At 44.8% G+C, this 23,176-nt stretch overlaps 1 protein-coding gene across 3 annotated transcripts in view; it reads left to right on the top strand.

Moving 5' to 3' along the window:
- WDR48 (WD repeat domain 48) overlaps positions 1 to 23,176 on the top strand; it is a 149,964-nt gene that overhangs the window by 91,128 nt on the left and 35,660 nt on the right. For all 3 annotated transcript variants that reach the window (XM_029588391.1, XM_029588392.1, XM_029588393.1), the window contains exons 9-12: positions 2,416 to 2,490; positions 3,312 to 3,414; positions 7,231 to 7,328; positions 21,912 to 22,019. In XM_029588391.1, the coding sequence (XP_029444251.1) occupies positions 2,416 to 2,490; positions 3,312 to 3,414; positions 7,231 to 7,328; positions 21,912 to 22,019 (384 nt within the window). The remainder of the gene's footprint in view (positions 1 to 2,415; positions 2,491 to 3,311; positions 3,415 to 7,230; positions 7,329 to 21,911; positions 22,020 to 23,176) is intronic.

Genomic DNA, 23,176 nt, shown 5'->3' with positions numbered 1-23,176 from the left:
CCAGCTCTATTCTCTCTTACGGTCTGGCCATTGAGAGGACTCGCCTAAGGAGGAGCGGATACTCGGAGGAAGTAATTAACACCCTACTCTGAGCACGCAAGTTCTCTACATCCCTAACATACATAAGGATTTGGAGAGTATTCGAAGCCTGGTGCGAGGACCATGACATTATACCACGCTCAGTCAAAATTCCTGCGATTTTGGAATTCCTGCTCAACGGCCTATAGAAGGGATTGTCTCTCAACTCCATCAAGGTACAGGTGGCTGCATTATCATGCTATGGAACCAAGAGTGAGAGCGGCAGCATAGCCTCTCACCCGGATGTCTCCCGCTTCCTGAAAGGAGTCAAACACATCCGACCACCCCTGAAGTGGCCGGTGCCTCTTTGGAACCTCAACCTGGTCCTAGATTTCCTAGCAGGAACCTCCTTCAGACCTTTCCGCGGTCTGTCTCTCCGACTATTAGCATTGAAGACAGCCTTCCTGCTGGCAGTCTGTTCAGCCCGTCGTATATCCAAGCTACAAGCACTGTCCTGCCGAGAGCCGTTCCTCAGTCTCACCCCGGGAACCATCCAGTTACGCACAGTTTCGTTGTTCCTCCCCAAAGTGGTGTCTCACTTCCACCTCAACCAAACCATCTCGCTACCATCGATAGATGAGCATAAGAATTCGGAAGAGGCTCGAAGTTTACGCCATCTCAACGTCTGCAGACTCCTAGTCCGATACCTGGAAAGGTCGGAATCCGTTCGATAGACGGACCATCTATTCGTCCTTCACAGCGGGAAGAAGCAAGGGGAAGCGGCCTCGCGAGCAACCATAGCCCGCTGGATCAAAGAAGTCATCAAGGTGGCCTACGTGGAAGCAGGCAAGCCACTGCCTTTACAAGTCAAGGCCCATTCTACTAGAGGCCAGGCAGTGTCCTGGGCGGAAACCAAGATGCTGTCACCCGCCGAGATCTGCAGGGCGGCGACATGGTCCTCCATCCACACCTTCTCCAGGTTTTACTGTCTGGATGTTCAGGCTCGGGAGGACACAGCATTTGCAAGGGCAGTACTAAATGGGTCACAGGCAGCCTCCCACCCAGTTCGGGAGTAGCTTTTATACATCCCATTGGTCCTGAGTCCATTTGCTACACGCTAGTATATATCATAAAGAAATGCCTAAGATGGGAGGGGCACACAGACACCAAACGAAAACTACAGTACCCAGCAAATGGGCACTCCTACAGCTCAACACAAAGAAAGTTTTTAATATGCAATGTTAAACTGCCGGAGCTCATGAAGAGCCAGGAGATTTTACAGCACTAAAGGTAAATGAACAAAACTAATTAGAAACACACTCAAACACACAGAACAGGGAAGACTCCAGCACTCAGCAGCCTGTCACAAAATAAACACTAGGAAATGGAGAAATTACTTACCTGATAATTTCGTTTTCCTTAGTGTAGACAGATGGACTCAGCATCCCACCCACGGCTGCCGTTACTCATGGAATTCTGCGTGCGCAGTGGGAAGGGAAAGTAATGCAATTTCTGTGTGGCGACGACACATCCCAGCCTTCCCCTGTTCCCTCGCAGTCTGCTCCAATTAAGGAGCGGACTGGGAGGGAACTTTCCTACCCCTTCCCCTCTCTTCCCCGACCCCTAAATTCTACCTTTTTATTTTTTCTTGTTTTCCAGCTTACTTCAGGGCTCGACCTGAAGTAAGTTGTGCATGCCGGCACAGTGATGAATGATGCTGTCCCAGCCTGCCCCCAGGCCCACCGCTTCAAAGAGGCCCGGCAGTCACATAGTAATGACGGCAGAAAAAGACCAAAATGGTCCATCTAGTCTGCCCAGGAAGCTTCCCAAGGTAGTAACTGCCACTCCGTGCAGGTTACCCCCCCCCCCATGTTTCTCTTAAGGGTAGTAACTGCCGCATTCTGGCGTAACAGGTTATGCGCATGACTGGACCCCTTTGGAAATGCACGCGGCTCGTGCAAGGCCCAGCCATGCGCGCAACCCCCTGTTTTTTTACGCACGCAGCTTTTTGAAAATTTACCCTTAAGTACTTAAGTTGTGTTATGGTTTGCTCATCTCTGATTATGTGGGCACTCCTTTGTCCTGTCTCTGTAACTTTTAAGTCGGGTGCTATCCTGTCTTCTGCCTGTATTCTCTGCAGGTCTTATGTAAAGCAGTGTATTCCATGCATCATTAGCTAGGGCTGTTACCTTCTATTTTGTATTGCTACAAGTCATTTATTCAAAGGGAAGTATAGGCTACAGTGTGACTTTCTGGACTACTAGGCTTATATCTAGCAAATGAAAGTAATTGTGTGGGGTGCAGGGAAGGAAGGGATCATGATTGCATACCTCATCTGCAGCTGCTGTTTTAATGAGTTTGGTGAGGGGTTTTTTTTTTGTTTGTTTGTTTATTTAGATGGAACTGGATAGATCAGCTGATCCTCCTTCAGCTCTTTGGGTTGCAACAACCAAATCTTCAGTGAATAAATGGGTAAGGAGGATTCATTTTTGTCATGAAAAGCTTTGAGGAGTTTGGATGGAATGGGAGGGTAAGTGGGGTGGGAGTGGAGGGTTCTGAATGCCTCAGTCCTTACTAAACGTTTTTGTAATCTACTTTGAAGTGCCTGAAAAGCGGAATATAAATCAAATAAATAAAATGTAATTTTTTTGTCTTTTTGGTACATAATCTGCTATGTTGATCAGTACATGTTTCAGATTTTAGTCTTGTTTATCTCCTAGTCCTGATAGGAATATGAACTCAGATTATGATTGGTTACTGAGCTACTTATTGACTGTTAGCATAAAACTGTTAAAAATAAACAATTTAAAATAAAACATAACTGTATTGTTTCTACCCTTGCTTGTCCTAGTGTTGTTATAGGAAGATCTTGCCTTTTTATGCTTTTCAAACAACTTTCTGGATTAATGCTGTTCATGAAGCCTCTTGCCAGTTGCCTTCCAGAAATTCTTTTTGTATTTGTCCTGGTTACAGGCGCTTTTTAAGAAGGCATTGTGTAACCTGGTCATTGTGTATTTAATTCTACAAATAGACTGTAACTTCCTCATAAATCTGTTACAATTTCCAGCCATGAAAACTAATAATTGTTTTAATGGTGCCTAAAAACAAAGTAGACTGTAAAATAGATTGAGGAAGGTCTAAAGCTTTTTTTTTTTTTTGCTTTTAATTCAAAGAATTGTCATAAAAAAAATGGAAAATTCATATTGATTATTCAGAAGGAAACATAGTGCAGCTCCTTACAAGTTGAGTAAACATAGAAATTCTCGCTACCTCATCCTCTGTTTCTCTTCCAGTCTTTGAAGGGTATTCATAACTTCAGAGCCTCAGGAGATTATGACAATGACTGCAACACTCCTTTAACGCCACTTTGTACTCAGCCTGATCAGGTTATTAAAGGTAGGCAACAGCTATTGATGTAAACTTATTCACACACATGGCAACAACACTGCTGCCAGAGGAAATGAAAGTAACTTCTTTTTAATCAGAAAAAGACTGCTGTTCAGAGCATGAAATGGTAGACATTTTTGGCAGTAAATAAGTGGTTGGTTTACTAATAGAGTTCCTGTAAAACAGCTTAGTCAAGCTCATGAATGCCTAGTGTTGAACTTTTTAAGGGGAATAGGAAGGAAACAAATGTCCTCCTTTGCAGCCACCTTGTGTAGCTACATCAGAGAAAGCTCTGTCCAGTATGCTTTCCTATATCTCCTAGTATGCCATATGGCATACTTCCACTGCTCTTCTGATGCACCCTCAGGCACACGTCCCTATAACCTTCCTTTACGACAGATTCTGCCAGAAAAAACAAAGCCATATTTAATCTGCTTCACACTGGTAAGTGCAACCTATTCCTTATAAAAGTTGCTGTTAAATTTAGTCATTTATATATTGTGTATATATATACAGCCATTTATATTCCTATATTTTTGGATCATGGCAGTTTACAAAACTTAAAAACATTCACACAAACCGATGTAATTTCAGGTGCTAAGGTCAGAGCGTCTCTGAATGCATGGTTGGACGTGCTAGGCTTAAGCCCGATGCAATACCGGGATTAGCACGTCCAAAACAAGTGGCCAAACCAGCTTGTAGTTAATGCTCATCATATGTAAATGCATATTCCTGTTCATACCCCAGATCAGTCTAGACAAGTGGGTTTTGCATCCCTACCAGCAGATGGAGGCAGAGAATAAAAACTTTTCAGGCACTGCTACTTAATCGAGAGTGCCACCTGCAGTCCCTCAGTATTTCTCTGTCTTCAGCAGATGGTAGAGGTGCAAACTAGAGCTGCACCTCTAAGTTCAGACTTCGTTTAAAAAAAAAAAAAAAAAAAAATAGTTTTAGTATAGAATATGTTTAGAAAGAAGACAGAAGAAGTAAAGACTGTTCTCCCAGAGGTGTTTGATTCAGTCGTGGGCCATCCTTCTGGTTGAGCAGGACAAGCGGGGGGTTGGAAATCCCCGGCCAGGCTCGACCCTTGATTTCCAGGGGGAGGGAAAGCGAGGGGTCCTGGTTCCCTCACTCCCCCTGAGGCCTTGTCATCTAGTGTGGCTATCTGCAGTAGCCAGGAGCACCCATAAATAGGAAAGTATAACTTCCCTTTGTTTTTCTGGGCTGCTCGGAGGTTGTTTCTTTAAAAAAAAAAAAAAAAATGTCGGGTAGGCCTTCTCTTGGCAGTGGCAGTCAGCTTGGCGTCAGGGTGAGCAGGGAAGCACACGCGGCTCTTGCTAGTTTTTCAGCGCAAAGGCCATACCTGATAGTCTAGGGCAGTGGTTCTCAATCCAGTCCTCAGGACACACCTAGCCAGTCAGGTTTTCAGGATATCCAAGAAAATATGAATGTGATAGATTTGCATACAATGGAGGCAGTACATTCAGATTTACTTCATACATATTGTTGTAAGTTTGACATGTTGTGGACCCTCGGTTGCTATATTGATGACTCCTCCCACGGGAATGTACCCCGTGGGGAAAAATAGCAATTGGCTGACTCTTCAGTAATGACCACAGAGATAATAGAAGCTTTATTATACAGCAGTTGGCAAGTCCCGAGGAGCGGGGTGCGTTCCTCAGCCAGTGGAGTAGGTCTTTGATGATGAAGTTCAGTCCAGGCACTGAGTTGTATCAAGTGCAGAGAAGGTCTCACCAGAAGCTGGAAGTGAAGAGTCCGGTAGTGGTCCACGGAGCGGGGTAGGCCGAGAACCCAGTCACAGATGACGTAGTCAGCGATGGTAGATCAAGTAGTGGTCCACGGAGCGGAGTACGCAGAGAATCTATTCTGTGGTGAGACAAGGCAGGGAGACTGAAGAGAGAAGGTACTCACGAAGGCTGGTAGCTGTAGGAGAGGTGGTCTCTGCAGATCGTAGGTAGAGATGATGCAAGGCCCGGAACACCGGAGCCCAGATATCCTCTGTAGATGCAGGTTAACCCAGGAGAGAAGGCAGGTGAGTGCAAGGCCCCGGGGAGCAGGTACCTAGGATCCTGATGAGCTGGGAAACCTGGAGAGTAGATATGAGCAAAGCAAGACCCCCGAGGAGCGGGTGCCTTGAGCATCCTTGCTGGAACAGCGAAACCCCGGAGGGTAGGTAGGAGCGAATAAGGCCCCCGAGGAGCGGGTGCCTAGAACGCCCTGGTGTAGCCAGGGTAACCCCGGAGGGTTTGCAGGAGCGAGAGCTCAGAGTGGGTGTCTCTGAAGGAAGTTGAAATTAGCTGGAGTGGAATCCTTGGTAACTCGTAGCTGGATTGGAGATCGGAGGCTAAGTACCCGGAGGTAGTGACGTCATGCGGTGGGGACACCCCCGAGGTTCCCGACATGACGTATTCAAAAAAGAGGGCGGCACATGCGTGCCCTTAGTGACCTCAGTGTAAGAATGGCGAACGCAATCGCCCATGCCGATCCGGGGACACCGGAGAGGTCGGCGGAGAGAGGCGGAGGCAGCCATCTTGCCCAGAGGAGAGGAAAGAGAAAGAAAAGAGGTGAGACAGAGAGGGCACAACCGTCTGCGACCGGGCGCAACACACATTCATTGTGGATATCCTGAAAATCTGACTTCCTAGGTATGTCCTGAGAACTGGATTGAGAGCCCCCTGGTCTAGAGTTCTCAACCCCGGCCCTTACCTTGACTTGGAAGCAGCCATGGTATTTTACCATGGAGGAGAAAAATACTGTAGGAACACTCTCTATGGTGTTTTCCCACAGCATGCAGTATTTTTCCCCTCTTGTGGTAAAATACTGTTGCATAGTAAATGGGCTCCCAAGTTTTCACCCTCCATTGTCTCAGGTACAGTGATTTGCCCAAGGTCTCAAGGAACCATCATTGAGTGGGATTTAAATCCTGGGTTCCCCGGTTGCTGCTGCTGCTGCTGCTGCTACTACTACTACTACTACTATTATTTTTAAAATACTTCTAGACATATATTGTGCTGAACAAACACACAATGTTTCAAATAGCAATCAATGTTTCAAATAGCTTAAACTTTAGCCAGACAAACATACATAACAAACAAGAGTCTGAGAGAAATGTATTTATCATAGAGAAGCATTTAGGATTTAAAAGCAGTTTTAAACTGGATTTGAATATTTATTTATTTATTTAGCATTTTTATATACCGACTTTTCAATAACAGAATTACTGATCAACTCGGTTTACATTATAACAGAACAATCACATTTACAAGTAAATGTCTTACAATGAACAGGTAGATAAAACTTGGATAGGTATATATGGGGTTAACCAGTAAAAGATACATTGCCTAATGTAGGCATAAGTAAAGATACAGTGCCTAAATTTAGATTAAATAAACAGTGCTAATTATAAGACTAGGTTATGATCCTTGACTAAATATGGCTAAAGAAGGAGCCTGCAGCACAGCAAGTGTGGAAAGTGCAGAGTCCAGAGTTGCTGGTGGAGAAGAATAACTAGAATAAGAGCAATTTGCCCAAGGAATGGTGTGGAAAGAGGAGAGAAGATAATCAGCAACTGCAAAGTGGTTCTCAGCCCATTGCTCTAACCACTAGGCTACTCCTTTCGTAGAGTTGCTTTTGTGTTAGCATTGAGAAAACCTTGTAATTGATTAACATTAATTCTAAAAGCTGCATATTGTTAGTCACGATGGCTAGAGATATTTAGGCACTGGCCCAGGTTAGGGCAGTTGCTACTTTGAAAGAAACTGTGAGAGGTAAATTTTAAACATGTTTTTTTCTTTTATCTGCTAGGTGGTGCTAGTATTATCCAATGTCATATTCTTAATGACAAGAGGCACATATTAACCAAAGATACCAATAATAATGTGGCATACTGGGATGTCCTGAAGGCAAGTATATAACTTTAAATTCTACCTTCAGAATAGTTTACACAGATTTGTGTCCTGATCACTTGACTATATGGCTTGTTGGTTATGCAACAGTTCGCAAAAAAGGGCTTGTATCCTTCACAGTTTTTTATGTAATCTGAATTAATTGTATTCATGAGAACTGCCATTCATAAAGGTCAAGTCTAATCTGGATATTTGACAAGAGAAGGTATTTTGATTTGTGATCTGTGATGGAATGGAATGTTATGTCCCCTGAAATTTATTTATTTAAGAGTTTTTATATACCGCGGCACGTTTGGAACATCACCTTTACAATAATACTTAATACTTTACAATAATACTTAATGCAGCAACGAAATCAGTATAAAGATAAAGTAGATGATCTTTCTGGTCAATAATGCTTAGGGGAACATTTTTTCAGGCCAGACCACTGCTTTATTGGCCTTATTATCTGGATTCTAAAAAGCAATTTCAGACCTACCCAAGAACGTATTACATTAAATTAAGAGTATCAAATGCTTTGAAACAAGTGCAATTAGCAACATTGGCTTATTTGCACATTAACAGATATACAGTGCCTTGGAAAAGTCTTCACACCCTTGCACATTTTTAATATTCTGTCTAAAAAATACAAATCAAAATGAAATAAGTAGAATTTTATTTCACAGATCAACACAACATGCATTACACTTCCATCCCAAAAGAATTATAGAAATATTGAAAAAGTAATTGAAGAAAAAATGTCTTGATTGTATGTCTTCATGCCCGTTAAATCAGTAGTTGGTGGATGCCCCTTTTGCAGCAATAACAACCATGAATTGTTTAGGATAAGTGTCTACCAACTTTGCATAGTAGAATGGTATGGTTTGGGGAGAATAGCTCATGCTCTTTCAAGTTGGCTGGGGATTATCTTCAAGTCTTGCCACAGATTTTCTATTGGATTCAGGTCTAGGGTTTGGGCCACTCAAGGACATTCACTTTCTTCTTGCTGAACCATTCCATTGTTGCTTTTCCTTTTTGCTTAGGATCACTGTTCTGCTGAAAGTGAATCTTCTTCCCAGTCCCAGGTCTGTGGCAAACTGGAATAGGTTTTCTCCTAGGACAAGCAGGATGGTATTCCTTACAGATGGGTGACATCATCAGATGGAGCCCAGCACGGAAAACTTATGTCAACATTTCTAGAAGCTTTAACTGGCACACTGAGCATACACAGTATGCCGCTATCCGTGCATCCATGTGAGGTCAGTCTTTTTTTTCCGCTGTGAAGCTGCCTTACGATTTTGGAGCTCAGCTTCTCAAGTCTCTTTTTTTTCTACTTTTTTCCCCATCCAAACACTGGGTCCCCCTTCTCCAGACAGTGTTCCTTCCTCGCGTCGCTTCTCTGTGGCCCCTGGTCATCTATTGCTCGCCGGTTGATTTTTATTTTTTCATGGCATCGTTCGGTTTTCGCCGGTTCCCCCAGAGCCCGCAGATCATGTCCATCATGGATCCGAATGAGGTTTGTATCCTCTGCCTGGAGGCATCGCACGACGTCCGAGGGTATCGATTGTGTGCCTAGATGATCCCCAAGGGCTGTGGTGCACGCCTCGATTAAAATGGGAAAACGTTTTGGTCCCAAAATGTTTGCTCCATCCACTCGCACATCAGTCATCAACACCCCGGGTTCGAGGGGAACCGCTCAATACGCTTTCCCTCTCTATACCCCTGGCGGTATCGTCCAGGGACCGAGGAGACTGTGACTACTCCTCTATGGTTTCACCACTTTCAAGGACATCTGGATTCTCAGCCTCCTCTGTGCCGGGGAAAGACTGTGCTGAGCATTGTGGGAGATCCTGGAAACACAGACATCTGTCACCGTCGGCGCACGGCACTGGTTCTGTTGTGGCACCGGTGGCTGTCGTGCAGCCACCAAAGTGACCCTGTGGTGAGAAGGCCCCTTCCTCTGACAGGCCTGGGAGCCCCAGGTGTTCCCCGCCAATACTGGTGCTGGGCACTATGCCTTCTCAGAGTTTCGAGGAGGCGCTGGTGATGCCTCTTCCCCCTCCATCAGTCCTGTCCTCACAGGACTTCCAGGAGGAATTGGTCCACAGGGTGCAGAGTGCTGTGCTCTGAGCCTTCGGAGCATTGAACTACCCCTGCCTCCGGCCCCCATACCGGTGCCAGAGACCACGCCATCTATCTTGGCACCCCTGCTTGAGTGTCTGGACGTCCTGCTTGGAGCCCTCCCGATGCAACCGGTGCCAAAGGGACCTTCAGTTCCCCAGCGGCCACCGATGCCCCCCTCGGGAGTGATCCCCATCATTGAGTCCTCTGAGGAGGAAGACGCGCATCGACTGCCAGCACTGTCTGGTACAGTGGTACCGACGCTTCAGTTCCCCGAGACTTTACCCAGGCCATCTGGCCTCTTGAGACCTCCGGCACTCTTGCTACTGCCAGGGCTACTGGTTTCCTCTGTACCCAGGTTCGGGGATTTGCAGACCTCACCCAAGCAGGCTCCACGGGGATCTCAGCAAGGAGGAGGGTTCATATGATCCGTGGGGAGATGACTCTTCAGAATCTTTTTCCGAGGTATCTGATGATCCTCTCTCAGAATCTTTGCCTCCGGAGGAGAGGTGTCTGTCTCCCCCAGAGGACCTCTCTTTCACGGATTTTGTACGGATCATGGCAGAGGCTATCCCCTTCCAGCTCCTCACGGAGGAGGATGCACAGCATAAAATGTTGGAGGTCCTCCAATTTGTCGATGCCCCAAAGGAGATAGTGGCTGGTCCTATCCATGACATTTTTAAAGACCTTTAGATGTGGGAACCCCCGATATCCGTTTCTCCAGTAAATAGGAAGGTGGACCCTACCTACTTGGTGAAGCAGGCCTTGGGTTTTGAGAGATGCCATCTCCCTCATCAGTCTGTGGTAGTGGAGTCCGCTCTCAAAAAGGCCAAATGCTCCTGTACCCATGCCTCAGCCCCGCGAGGGCGAGAACATAGTGAGCTTAGATGCCTTAGATAGGAAGGTTTTTCAGGGTGCCATGCTCATCGCCTGTATAGCCTCCTACTAGTTGTACATGGCCCAGTTCATCCAGAGCCTGTGGAAACAGATCCAAGAACTTGCAGAGCGCCTGCTGCAGCAGCAGCAGGAGTCATTCTCCACTATCACACAACAGAGCCTTGAAGCAGGAAAACATGAGATGAGATCCAACTACGATGTCTTTGAGACAGCAGCCAGGGTGGCCGCCATGGGCATCTATGCCCGTAGAATGGTCTGGCTCCATGCTTCTGACCTGCGGCCAGAGGTCCAGGAGAAGTTGGCTGACCTCCCTTGTACAGGAGAGAATCTCTTTGGGGACATGGTCGGGGATGAGGTAGGCCAATTGAAGAATCACCATGACATCCTTCAACAGCTATCCGCCAGTGCTTCTGACCCACCGTCCTCTGTCAGGAAGCCTTCCAGACTAAGTTTTAGGAAGTCCTTCTATAGGCAATGGAAGTACTATCTCCCCACCTCCCGGATTCGTACGTCCAGTATTAGTTCCAGGGGTTGCTCCCGTTAACAGCAAACTCCTAGATACCACCCAGCCCCCCACAACAGGCCCCAGCTATGGGGTTTTGCTGGAGGTGAGGGAGCATGAGTCAGCATGTCATACCCCTGGCATCCGATCATTTAGTGGGAGGCAAACTTCTTTGCTTTGCCCATCGCTGGTTGATCATACCCTTGGACCGATGAGTCCTCACCATAATTCGTCAGAGATATTGACTAAATTTCAGAGAAAACCCAGAGGATTCTCCCCCATGTCCATAGTGGGGTTCATCTGCCCAGCAGGACATACTTCTAACAGAGCTCTCCGCCCTCCTAACGGTGAGAGCGATAGAACCCATTCCCCCATCATCAGCAGGGTCGAGGATTCTATTCGAGGTATTTCCTGATACCCAAGAGAACTGGAGGCTTGTGCCAAATTCTCGATCTCAGGGCATTGAACAAATTCCTCCGAATTGAGAAGTTCAAAATAGTTTCTCTGGGCACTCTGATTCCCCTACTCAGGAAGGGGGACTGGCTCTTCTCCCCTGTCCTCAAAAATGCCTAAGCTCACATTGTCATCTTCCCCAGACACAGGAAGTAACTTCACTTTGTGGTGGGGCGGGCTCACTACCAGAACAGAGTGCTGCCATTTGGTTTAGCTTCAGCACTTTGCGTCTTCACCAAGTGCCTGGCAGTGGAGGCAGCGCATCTGATGCTGTGCAGTGCATGTCTTTCCTTATCTAAATGACTGGCTGGTCAAAAGCGATTCCCAAGCAGGAGGGTTGAACGCTTTGGTCCTGACAATGCGGGCGTTGCAGTCTGAGTTTTGTTATCAATTACCCTATGTCCCAACTCTGCCCATCACCCCAGCTGGACTCTATAGGAGCCAGACTGGACACGGCTCAGGCAAAAGCATTCTTGCTCTTGCCTGAGCCAGTCTTGTGCACCAAGACTGGCAGTCTTGGTGCACAATAGTCAGTACGCAAGTGCCCATCTACTGCTTCGCTTGTTGGGCCACATAGCAGCCTCTATTCATGTTACCCCATTAGCCTGCCTCTGTATGCACAGAGTGCAATGGGGGTTGCGGTCGCAGTGACAGCAGGCATCCCAGGACCTCGAAGCCCGTGTCTCCATCAAGCAACCTCTGAGGGTCTCTCTGTCCTGGTGGAAGAATCTCTCCAATTTGGAGCAGGGGATCCCTTTCCAGGCTGCCCTGCCTCAAATAGTAGTTACTACTGATGCCTCTTCCCAGGGCTGGGGGGCCCAAGTGACAACCTCCACAAGCAAGATCAGTGGACCACTCAGGAAGCTCTATGCCAGAAAAATTTCTTGAAGCTTCAGGCGATTCATTATGGTCTTTGGGCTTTCCGAGACTCCTTGTCCCACAAACCAGTCCTGATCCGAACAGACAATCAGGTCACGATGTGGTACATCAACAAGCAAGGAGGCACCGGGCTGTTCCTCCTCTGTCAAGAGGCTTGTCAGATGTGGGCCTGGGCTCTGTCACGGGGGATGGCTCTGTCGCAGGGGATGTCTCTGCGAGCGACGTATCTGCCCAGAACACTGAACGTGCTGGCAGACTGTCTAAGCCACTCTTTTCAGCTGCACAAGTGGTCACTGAACCCGAAAGTGGCAGCCCAGATTTTCAGTCTTTGAGGAACTGGATGTGGACCTCTTTGCCTCCCCTTTCAACTGCAAGGTGAACAATCTTTGCTTCCTGTTCAGAATGGACGGTCATCCACCCTCCAACGCCTTCACCCTTCATTGGGGCATGGATCTCCTGAACGCATATCCTCCTCTTCCGCTTCTTCTGAAAACTCTACTGAAGGTTCAGCAGGACCGGGGGACCATGCAGGCCTGGTTCTCCCTCCTTCAGAACCGGTTGATTATGGATCCCATCAGCCTGGGAATTGCACCCAATCTGATAACACAGAATCAGGAAACTCTTCGCCATCCGAACCTGCAGGCTGGATGTTGAGCGCCTAGCCCTTAGCCCCTGCATATCTCAGAAAACGTCTCCCGGGTTCTGGTGACTTCCTGAAAGCCTTCCACCAGGAAGTCTTACATGTTGAAGTGGAAGAGGTTCTTGGTTTGGAGTGAGGGGCATGGATTGGATCCATTTACGTGCCCACTGCCCAGTTTCTTGAATTACTTGTGGCACCTTTCTGAGGCCGGGCTTAAAACCACCTCGGTCAGAGTTCATCTGAGTGCAGTTAGTGCTTACCATCGGGGTGTCGCCAGCACACCCATCTCGGTTCAGCTTATAGTAGGTCGCTTTATGCAGGGTCTGCTTCAGTTAAAGCCCCCTTTGAGGCCCTCTGTTATGTCCTGTGATCTCAACATTGTGTTGGCATGGCTCATGTATGCTCCTTTTAAGCTTATGTGCACCTGTGAGCTGAAATTCCTCACCTGAAAGGTCCTATTCCTGGTGGCAGTTACTTCAGCTCATAGGGTAAGCAACCTTCAGGCCTTGGTTACGTACCCACCCTTCAGGAAATTCTTTCAGAATCGTGTGGTCCTGTGTATGCATCCCAACTTCCTACCCAAGGTCGTGACTGCTTTTCACATCGATCAGTCCATTGTGTTGCCTACCTTTTTTCCAAAGCTCCATTTCCATGAAGGGGAATGGGCTTTACATATATTGGATTGTAAGAGAGCTCTGGCCTTCTTAGAACACTCAGCAGGCCATAGTCAGTCCACCCAACTATTCATATCTTTTGATAAGAACAGAATGGGGGTCGTGGTGGGTAAATAGACCTTATCCAACTGGCTAGCAGATTGCCAGAAGGCAGAGTTAAAGCTCACTCTATGAGGGCTATGGCGGCCTCAGTGGCCCATTTATGGGCAGTCCCCATCGCTGAAATCTGTAGGGCTGCGACGTGGAACTCCCTATTATACACATTCGCCGCCCATTACTGCTTGGACAAGGATGGTCGATAAGATTGTAGATTCGGCCAATCCGTCCTATGCAATCTCTTCCAGACAAACTCAACTCTTCTTACCTAGGGCCCCCTAGTTGAGACCAGGCTGTCTCCCTACTGTCCAACAGTTCCTCAGTTGTTTTTGTGCCGTTGGCACCTTGTTCGGTACTTATTGGGCTTGGTTGTTTCCGGAAACAGCCTAGAGCTTAGTATTCACCCATCTGTGAGGAATACCATCCTGCTTGTCTTAGGAGAAAGTGCAGTTGCTTACCTGTAACAGGTGTTCTTCTAGGACAGCAGGATGTTAGTCCCCAGGAAACCTGCCTGCCACCCCATGGAGTTGGTTTTCTCTTTAGTTTTCTTATCTTATTTTTCGCTCGAATTTTGCTATGTTGCGAGACTGAAGGCGGACATTGCATGGACACGCGGATAGTAGCATGCTGGGCATACTCAATGTGCCAGTCAAAGCTTCTAGAAACTTTGACAACATTTTTCCGTGCCGGGCTCCACCTGATGATGTCACCTAACTGTGAGGACTAACATCCTGCTGTCCTAAGAGAATACCTGTTACAGGTAAGCAATTGCACTTTCCTGCAGGATCTGCCTTATCTGCCTGTACTTGCACTAGCTATCTTTCCCTTGATCTTCCTAAGTCTTCCTGTCTTGCTGCTGCTAAGCAGCCCCACAACATAACACCACCAACATGCTTTACTTTTCAGTTTTTAGTTCTTTCAGAACCCTGGGATGTATACCATCCAGTCCAGGTGATTTACTACTCTTCAGTTTGTCAATCAGACCTACCACATCTTCCAAGTTCACTGTGATTTGGTTCAGTTGATCTGAATCATCACCCTTGAAAACCTCTGGAACTGTTAATCTCTCCAATATCCTCTTCAGTAAACACTGAAGCAAAGAAATCATTTAATCTTTCTGCAATGGGCTTAACTTCTCTAAGTGCCCCTTTAACACCTTGATCATTCAGTGGTTCAGTTGACTCCCTTGCAGGTTTTCTACTTTGGGCATATTTTAAAAAGTTGTTATTGTGAGTTTTTGCCTAAATGGCCAACTTCTTTTCAAATTTTCTCTTAGCCTGTCTTATCAATGTCTTACATTTAACTTGCCAATGCTTTATCCTATTTTCTTCTGATGGATCCTTCTTTCAATTTTTGGTCTCATCAGACTGCAAAACATTCGCCTACATGCATGCGCCATAACTTAAATGTTTCTTTGCAAATGCTATCCAACACATCATTCGGCTTTTCTTAGCAGTGGCTTCCTTCTTGCTACTCTCCTGTAATCATGAAATTGTTGAACAATCAATATTTTCCCGAGTCTCAAGCAGAGACTTCTGTAGGTTAAATTAATTTTAGGCCTCGGTCATCTTCCGCAGCAGTTTCCTTAACACTTAGCTGCTAACTTCAGAAGAATGGCCTGGATACTGCAGTGTCTTAGTGTTGTCAAACTGTTTTCACTTTTCAATGTTAGACCTGATCATGCTCCAAGGAATATTCAAACACATGGAAATGTTCTTATAGCCTTCCCCCAATCTTTATCTTTTGAATAATGCTATCTGAGAGTACATTCTGCAGCTTATTGTTCAACATGTTTTGATCTTTGCTTTAAATTCACTTGACACAAAAGAAACAGCTCAAGTTTTCATCCATAAGAACATAAGATATGCCATACTGGGTCAGACCAAGAGTCCATCAAGCCCAGTATCCTGTTTCCAACAGTGGCCAATCCAAGTCACAAGTACCTGGCAAGTACCCAGACATTAGATAGATCACAATCTACTATTGCTTATTAATTACTGTCATAGCATTTTATGGATTTATCCTCTAGGAACTTATCCAAACCTTTTTTAAACCCAGTTATACCAACTGCTGTAACCACATCCTCTGACAATGAATTTCAGAGCTTAACTATGTGCTGAGTGAAAAAGAATTTTTCTTCGATTTTGTTTTAAATGAGCTACTTGCTAACTTCATGGAGTGCCCCTGGTCCTTCTATTTTCTGAAAGAGTAAATAACCGATTTACATTAACTTGTTCAAGTCCTTTCATGATTTTGTAGACTTCTATCATATCCCCCCTCAGTCATCTCTTCTCCAAACTGAACAGCCCTAACTTCTTTAGCCTTTCCTCATAGGGCAGCTGTTCCACGCTCCTTATCATTTTGGTCACCCTTCTCTGCACTTTCTCCAGTGCAGCTGTATCTTTTTTGAGATGCGGTGACCAGAACTGCACACAGTCTCACCTTGGAGCGATACGGAGTCATTATGACATCCTCCATTTTATTTTCCATTCCCTTCTTAATTCCTAACATTCTGTTTGCTTTTTTGATCGCCACAGCACACTGGGCCGATGATTCAATGTGTTATCCACTATGGCGCCTAGATCTCTTTCCTGGGTGGTAACTCCTAAGATAGAACCTAACATTGTGTAACTACAGCAAGGGTTATTTTTCCCTATATGCATCACCTTTGCACTTGTCCACGTTAAATTTCTACTGCCATTTGGAAGCCCAACTACTCTGCATAATTTTGTGTCATCTGCAAATTTGATCACCTCATTTGTTGTACCCCTTTCCAGATCTTTTATAAATATATTAAAAAGCACATGTCCAAGTACAGATCCCTGGGGCACTCCACTGTTTACCTTTTTCCACTGTGAAAACTAACCATTTAATCCTAGTCTATTTCCTGTCTTTTAACCAATTTGTAATCTGCAAAAGGACATCGCCTCCTATCCCATGACTTTTTAATTTTCTTAGAAGCCTCTCATGTGGAACTTTATCAAACGCCTTCTGAAAATCCAAATACACCACATCTAACAATTCATCTTTGTCCACATGTTTATTCACCCCGTCCCAAAAAATGTAGGAGATTTGTGAGGCAAGACTTCCCTTGGGTAAATCCATGCTGGCTGTGTCCCATCAAACCATGTCTATCTAAATGTTTTGTGATTTTATTCCTTAAAACAGTTTCCATGATTTTTCCCAGCACTGAAGTCAGACTCACAGGTCTAAAGTTTCCCGGATCACCCCTGGATCCCTTTTTAAATATTGGGGTTACATTGGCCAGCTTCCAATCTTCAGGTACATTGGCTGATTTTAAGGATAGTTTACAAACTTTTGCTAATAGTTCTGAAATTTCAGTTTTTAGTTCTTTCAGAACCCTGGGCTGTATACCATCCAGTCCAGATGATTTACTACTCTTCAGTTTGTCAATCAGACCTACCACATCTTCCAAGTTCACTGTGATTTGGTTCAGTTGATCTGAATCATCACCCTTGAAAACCTCTGGAACTGTTAATCTCTCCAATATCCTCTTCAGTAAACACTGAAGCAAAGAAATCGTTTAATCTTTCTGCAATGGGCTTAACTTCTCTAAGTGCCCCTTTAACACCTTGATCATTCAGTGGTTCAGTTGACTCCCTTGCAGGTTTTCTACTTTGGGCATATTTTAAAAAGTTGTTATTGTGAGTTTTTGCCTAAATGGCCAACTTCTTTTCAAATTTTCTCTTAGCCTGTCTTATCAATGTCTTACATTTAACTTGCCAATGCTTTATCCTATTTTCTTCTGATGGATCCTTCTTCCAATTTTTGAATGAAGATCTTTTGGTTAGAATAGCCTCTTCCACCTCACCTTTTAACTATGCCGGTAATCATTTTCCCTTCCTTCCACCTTTCTTAATGCATAGAATACATCTGGTCTGTGCTTCTAAGATGGTATTTTTTTAACAATGTCCATGCCTGTTGTATACTTTTAACCTTTGAAACTGCATCTTTCAGGTTTTTTTCTGTTTTCCTCATTTTATCAAAGTTTCCCTTTCGAAATTTTAATGGATTTTCAAAGGCCGTGCACATAAAAAGCGGGGTTTACACGCATGGCCAGGTCTTGTGCATGCTGCGTGCATTTTAAAACAGGCCCGGCCACATGCATAAACCCCACTACGTGTTCAAGTGCCAGGCTTCTCCAAGGGAACGGGGTGGGTTCTGGGAGGGGAGTGGTGGGCTGGGCTTGGACAGCGCGCACATGGACGCACGCATGCTTTTTAAAAAATCGACCCCTTAGTGTTAAAGATGTATTGGCCCCCTTCCAGTCATTAGTCATATTGGCCCCCTTCCAGTCATTAGTTCAAATTTGATCATGTTATGATCACTATTGCCAAGTGGCCCCACCACCATTACCTCTCTCACCAAATCCTGCGTTCCACTAAGAGTTAGATCTCTCGTTGGTTCCTGAACCAATTGTTTCTTGAAGCAGTCGTTTATTCCATCCAGGAACTTTAGACCTCTAGCATGTCCTGATGTTACTTTTACCCAGGCAGTATTGGGGTAATTGAAATCTCCCATTATTTCTGCACTGCCAAATTGGTTAGCTTCCCTGATTTCTTCTAGCATTTCTTCATCTGTCTGATTATTTTGACCAGGTGGACGTTGGTATACGCCTAACATACCCAACACACATGGGATTTCTACCCATATAGATTCTACTGAGCATTTAGTCTCTTGTATGAACTTCATCCTGTTGTACTGTATGCCGTCCCGGACATAAAGTGCCACACCCCCACCAAGTTGATCCTCCCTATCATTGTGATATAATTCGTACCCTGATATAGCACTGTACCATTGGTTATCCTCCTTCCACCAGGTCTCTGAGATGCCAATTATGTCTATCGAATCATTCACTGCTATATGCTCTAACTCTCCCATCTTACTTCTTAGACTTCTGGCATTAGCATAAATACATTTTAAAGTGTGTTTTTTGTTTGTATTAACCTGCTTTTCAGTTGATAGGGATAAGGGATAATTTAGAATCTTTTAGCTCAGGTGAATCTTTACTTTATAGGTGCATGGATAACTTTTGATTTTATTGGAGCCTCTCTGTTGGGATGCCCTAACTCACCTGTTTCATTAGTATCCTTCAAAGATACCGTCCTGTGAACCATGCACTGCTGAGTGACTGTTGGCTTTCCTCCTTGTTCTAGTTTAAAAGCTGCTCTATCTCCTTTTTAAAAGTTAGCATCAGCAGCCTGGTTCCATTCTGGTTAGGGTAGAGCCCTCCTTGCAGAAAAGTCTCCCCCTTCCCCAAAAGGTTTTGCAGTTCCTTACAAAACTGAATCCCTCTTCCCTGCACCATTGCCTCAACCACGCATTGAGACTCCGGAGCTCTGTCTACCTCTGGAGACCTGCACATGGAACAGAAAGCATTTCAGAGAATGCCATTCTGGAAGTTCTGGATTTCAGCTTTCTACCTAAAATCCTAAGTTTGGCTTCCAGAACATCTCTCCCCCATTTTCCTGTGTCATTGATGACCACATATACCACAATAGCCAGCTCCTCCCCAGCACGGTCTATAATCCTATCTACGTGATGCGTGAGGTCCGCCTCCTTTGCATCAGGCGAGAAACTTAGCAGGCGGTCCTCATGTCCACCAGCCATCTAGGTGTCTACATTTCAAATCATCAACTATGATAGCCGACCTAACCCTTTCCTCCTGGGCAGTAGCCCTGGGAGAATTGTTCTCAGTACGAGAGGACAACGCATTACCTGGAGAGCAGGTCCTTGCTACAGGATCACTTCCTGCTACACCAGGGTGATGCTCTCCAACCAGGAGACCTTTCTGATCCAAGGCAGCACCTGGACTGCCAGACTGGATTTGGGAAGATCTCATCAATGTACCTCTCTGTCTGCCTCAGCTCCTCCAGGTCTGCCACTCTAATCTCCAGATTTCGGACTCATTCTCTGAGAGCCAGGAGCTCTTTGCAGTAGGTGCACACATACAACCTCTCACCAACGGGTGAAAAAAATCATACATGTGACACTCGATGCAGAACACTGGAAAGCCCACCTCTTGATGCTGGACTGCTGTCGTCTTAATTTTGTTGAGTTCCTAGTTAAGTTTAGGTTGCTATGGGAGTTGCAATTAGAGTCCTTTAAATTTATAGGGGTATTCACTAATTAATCTGGTAGTGACCTACAAGGGAATGATTAAACTCTCAATAAGGGCTGGTGCAATAGTATGATTTAGATAAGTCTGATTTTTAATGAGAAAGTGTCCTTGCCTATAAATCAAGGGATGAGCTAGGGTGGGTGGGAGGGAAAGACGCTAGAATTAACTTCCTCTGGCTTGCTTACTATCTCAGACATACTCAAACTAAAGAATATATCCCACTATTTCACCTGTCTCCAAACTTTTTTAAGCTCTAAGATTTCCCAAAGCTATACTTATAAATCCTCTTCATCCACCATTAATTTGCGCTTCTCTCAACGGACCGAGAGATTTGAGATGGCGCCGCTTCCAGTCCTCTTCTACTGCAAAGGGTGTGGGGCCTTTGAAAGCTGGGGCTGTGGAGTTTGAAGCCTGAATCACTTGCTGTGACCTCTGAATTCTCTCCCTGGGGACGCTGGGATCAATATGCAGATGAGCCTTAAGGTCCTCTTCTACTGCAAAGGGTGCGGTGCTTCTGGAAGCAAGGGCTGTGGTGTTCGAAGCTTGGATCGCTGAAGATAATTTGGGTGTGAAAACTTATGCAGGAGACTTTTGTTTTTTTATTCTTAATTTTAGAATCTTTCTGTAATTGTTCTTTCATGATTAAAGTGTAAGGTATGTTGTGCAGATCAGTGAAACAGACTCCTACTTTTAATGCATTTTGATTTTGTATTTTGTTTTAGATAGCAGAATTTGAAAAATGTACAAAGGTGTGAAGACTTTTATGAGGCATTGTAGTCCTGTAGCTCTAAATTCTGCTGTTTGTTTCCCTCACTTTTCTCAACTGTTTGCAACCCTCGATACTTTTATTTTACAACTCTTTTCAACTTTGACAACAAACACCATTGTAATCCAATCTGTAATCTACTTGTATTTTCAGAAAATATCCATAGCTTATTCTGCACTGACCTAATGAAAGGAGCAGAGCTTTCAAAAGTTAGTCACAAATATAGGTGTCACCTTTTCACTGGACTAACTTGACTACATGATCATAACATTAAAACTCTGTTAGAGGGTGGTCAAAATGATTCAGCATCAGCGATGCACACCACGGTGAGGGAGAACCATGCTTAATTCCCAGGCTTGGAATCTGCTGCTCAGGTTGTGAGGGACTGTGCAGAGACAGCATTCAGTCATCATTCAAGAACACCTACTGTTTGGCTCAAGAGTACCCTTGTGCTGGGTTCTTGAGGGAACTTCAGTTCACACTATATCATTGCAGTGGCTGCCTGAAAAGTCCAAATTCGTTTAAAGTTATAATATGAAGAACACAGTATGATATTGGAAGCAGTTTCTCTTATTAGTTACTGGGCATCTTTTAAAATAAATTTTAACTAGTTAACTGAATCTGGCCAAGAAGATATTGAACAAATAGCTGCAGATTACTTGTACTAAATTTTTATAGAATGTTGTGTGTTTGGTGTTGAAATAGGTATATAATTTATGAGTAGATATACTTTTTTGGGATAAATTTACAATGTAAAAGACATTCAAAAGTACCACTGTAGTTTAATACTAAGCACATGGTCATACAGAGTAATATGTATCTTTACTGTTCTTTCCTCATTTTCTGTCTCACTGACTACAATTAAGAGATTTTTGTGGTAGTTACATGATCTGCAGTGGCAGTTCTAGGAAATCCTGACTGGCTAAGCCAGATTTATTTTTAGTTTGATTTTTTTTTGTTATGAACTTTGTAATTTCAACCCTCATAGATTTAGTTAACTGATAAAGTATTTGATGACCATTAAAAAAAACTAATCAGTAAGTAAATGCACTTTTTAAACCACATTCAGGAGCCATCAAAGTAAATTACCCAATATGTGTATGTCTCTGTAATAATAATTATGGCATTTCGGGGGAGGGAGGGTATGAAACCCATGTTATTGATGCCCACTGTAATGAACTTAATTTATCTTTGGGATACTGAGTGCAAGATGGAATGCAACTAATGTTATTTGCATCCCTATTGTGCCATGAAGCTTAATTATTGTCCTAGGTCGTCATCTTTGTTAATATCTCCAATGATGGACCAACAACGTATTTGGCAAAAAGAATTCTGTTAAAGAACCAGATTTATGAACATGCAACATAAGAATAGATTTTTTTTTTAATAACTGTTTTATATATTTTTCTTTTGTCATATTTTGCCAATCAGGCTTGTAAAGTTGAAGACCTGGGTAAAGTAGATTTTGAAGAAGAAATTAAAAAACGATTTAAAATGGTGTATGTGCCAAACTGGTTCTCAGTAGATCTAAAAACTGGGGTAAGGTGCTGCTTTAATATCTTTTTCAATTTATAAACTACAGACTTTTACAAATGCAAATGTTTTTGATCTGTTGAATAAATGTTAAATGATTTCTTCTATGGTCGAAAGTATTTTATCCTGTGCATGTTCTCCGACCTTTGGGATAATTAGGAAAAGAACCAGAAATGTGATGACAATGCTGTATTCTGTTAACAAAGAGTAAGAAATTAAAATTTCCTAGCATGTAGCAGATGGACTCAGGACCAATGGGTATAGTGTGCTCTTGATAGCAGTTAGAGATGGAGTCAGATTTCAATCTGAAGTCAGCACTACATATACCCGTGCAGGAAGCTCTGCTCTTCAGTATTTCTCAGTCTCCTTAGCAGTTCGGGACTATACACATGCTTGCACAGCATTAGAAAATCCAAACCAAAGAAGAAAATTCCAAACAAGAAATAATCTTACCTCTACAGACGAGCCCCGCTCTCCTGCGGTGATACCTAATGGTCCCTCCCCCAGTCGAGAATTCCTGAGGTGATTTCCGAGATCCCTTAGAGGTAAGCCTCGGTCCGGTAGCCGGTTCCCGGCATGGACTTAGCCCCCAGAAACAGGAGTGGCTGAGAGGCAGCGGGTACAGATACTTTTCACCGCCGAGCGTGGCGGTGCAGATAATTTTCCCTCCCCCCCTGCAGCTGGAGACCGGGAAATGCCGAGACGAGGTAAGGTAGAAAACTTTCTTAAAGTCTCCGATCTCCGAGGCTCGGAGAGCTGCACAGATCGCCAGTCGGCATCTGTCCTATCAGGTTGATCAGCCCCTCCCATGTGGAGACCCTCCGGCGGAGGGGGGGGGTCGCCATCTTGCCCGCGTGGTCGTCTGCACCATATCCTCCCCTCGATCGCCGTACTGTCCGCTTAACTGAGTCGTGGGCACAGCGGCAAGCCGGGCGCATAACCTACTTGTGCGCATAGCGGCGCGCGTATCTGTGCCAGGCGCACAGAGACTCGCACTAGGGTGCCAGGTGCATAAGGGAAGCAGCCTCGTGGGCAACCATAGCCCCCTGGATCAAAGAAGTAATCAAGGCAGCCTACGTAGAGGCAGGCAAGCCTCCACCTCTACAAGTCAAGGCCCATTCCACAAGGGCCCAGTCAGTGTCCTGGGCAGAAACCAAGATGTT

Source organism: Rhinatrema bivittatum, chromosome 2 (assembly GCF_901001135.1).
Source record: "Rhinatrema bivittatum chromosome 2, aRhiBiv1.1, whole genome shotgun sequence".
NCBI lineage: Eukaryota > Metazoa > Chordata > Amphibia > Gymnophiona > Rhinatrematidae > Rhinatrema > Rhinatrema bivittatum.
This window is presented reverse-complemented; position numbering and strand designations above follow the sequence as displayed.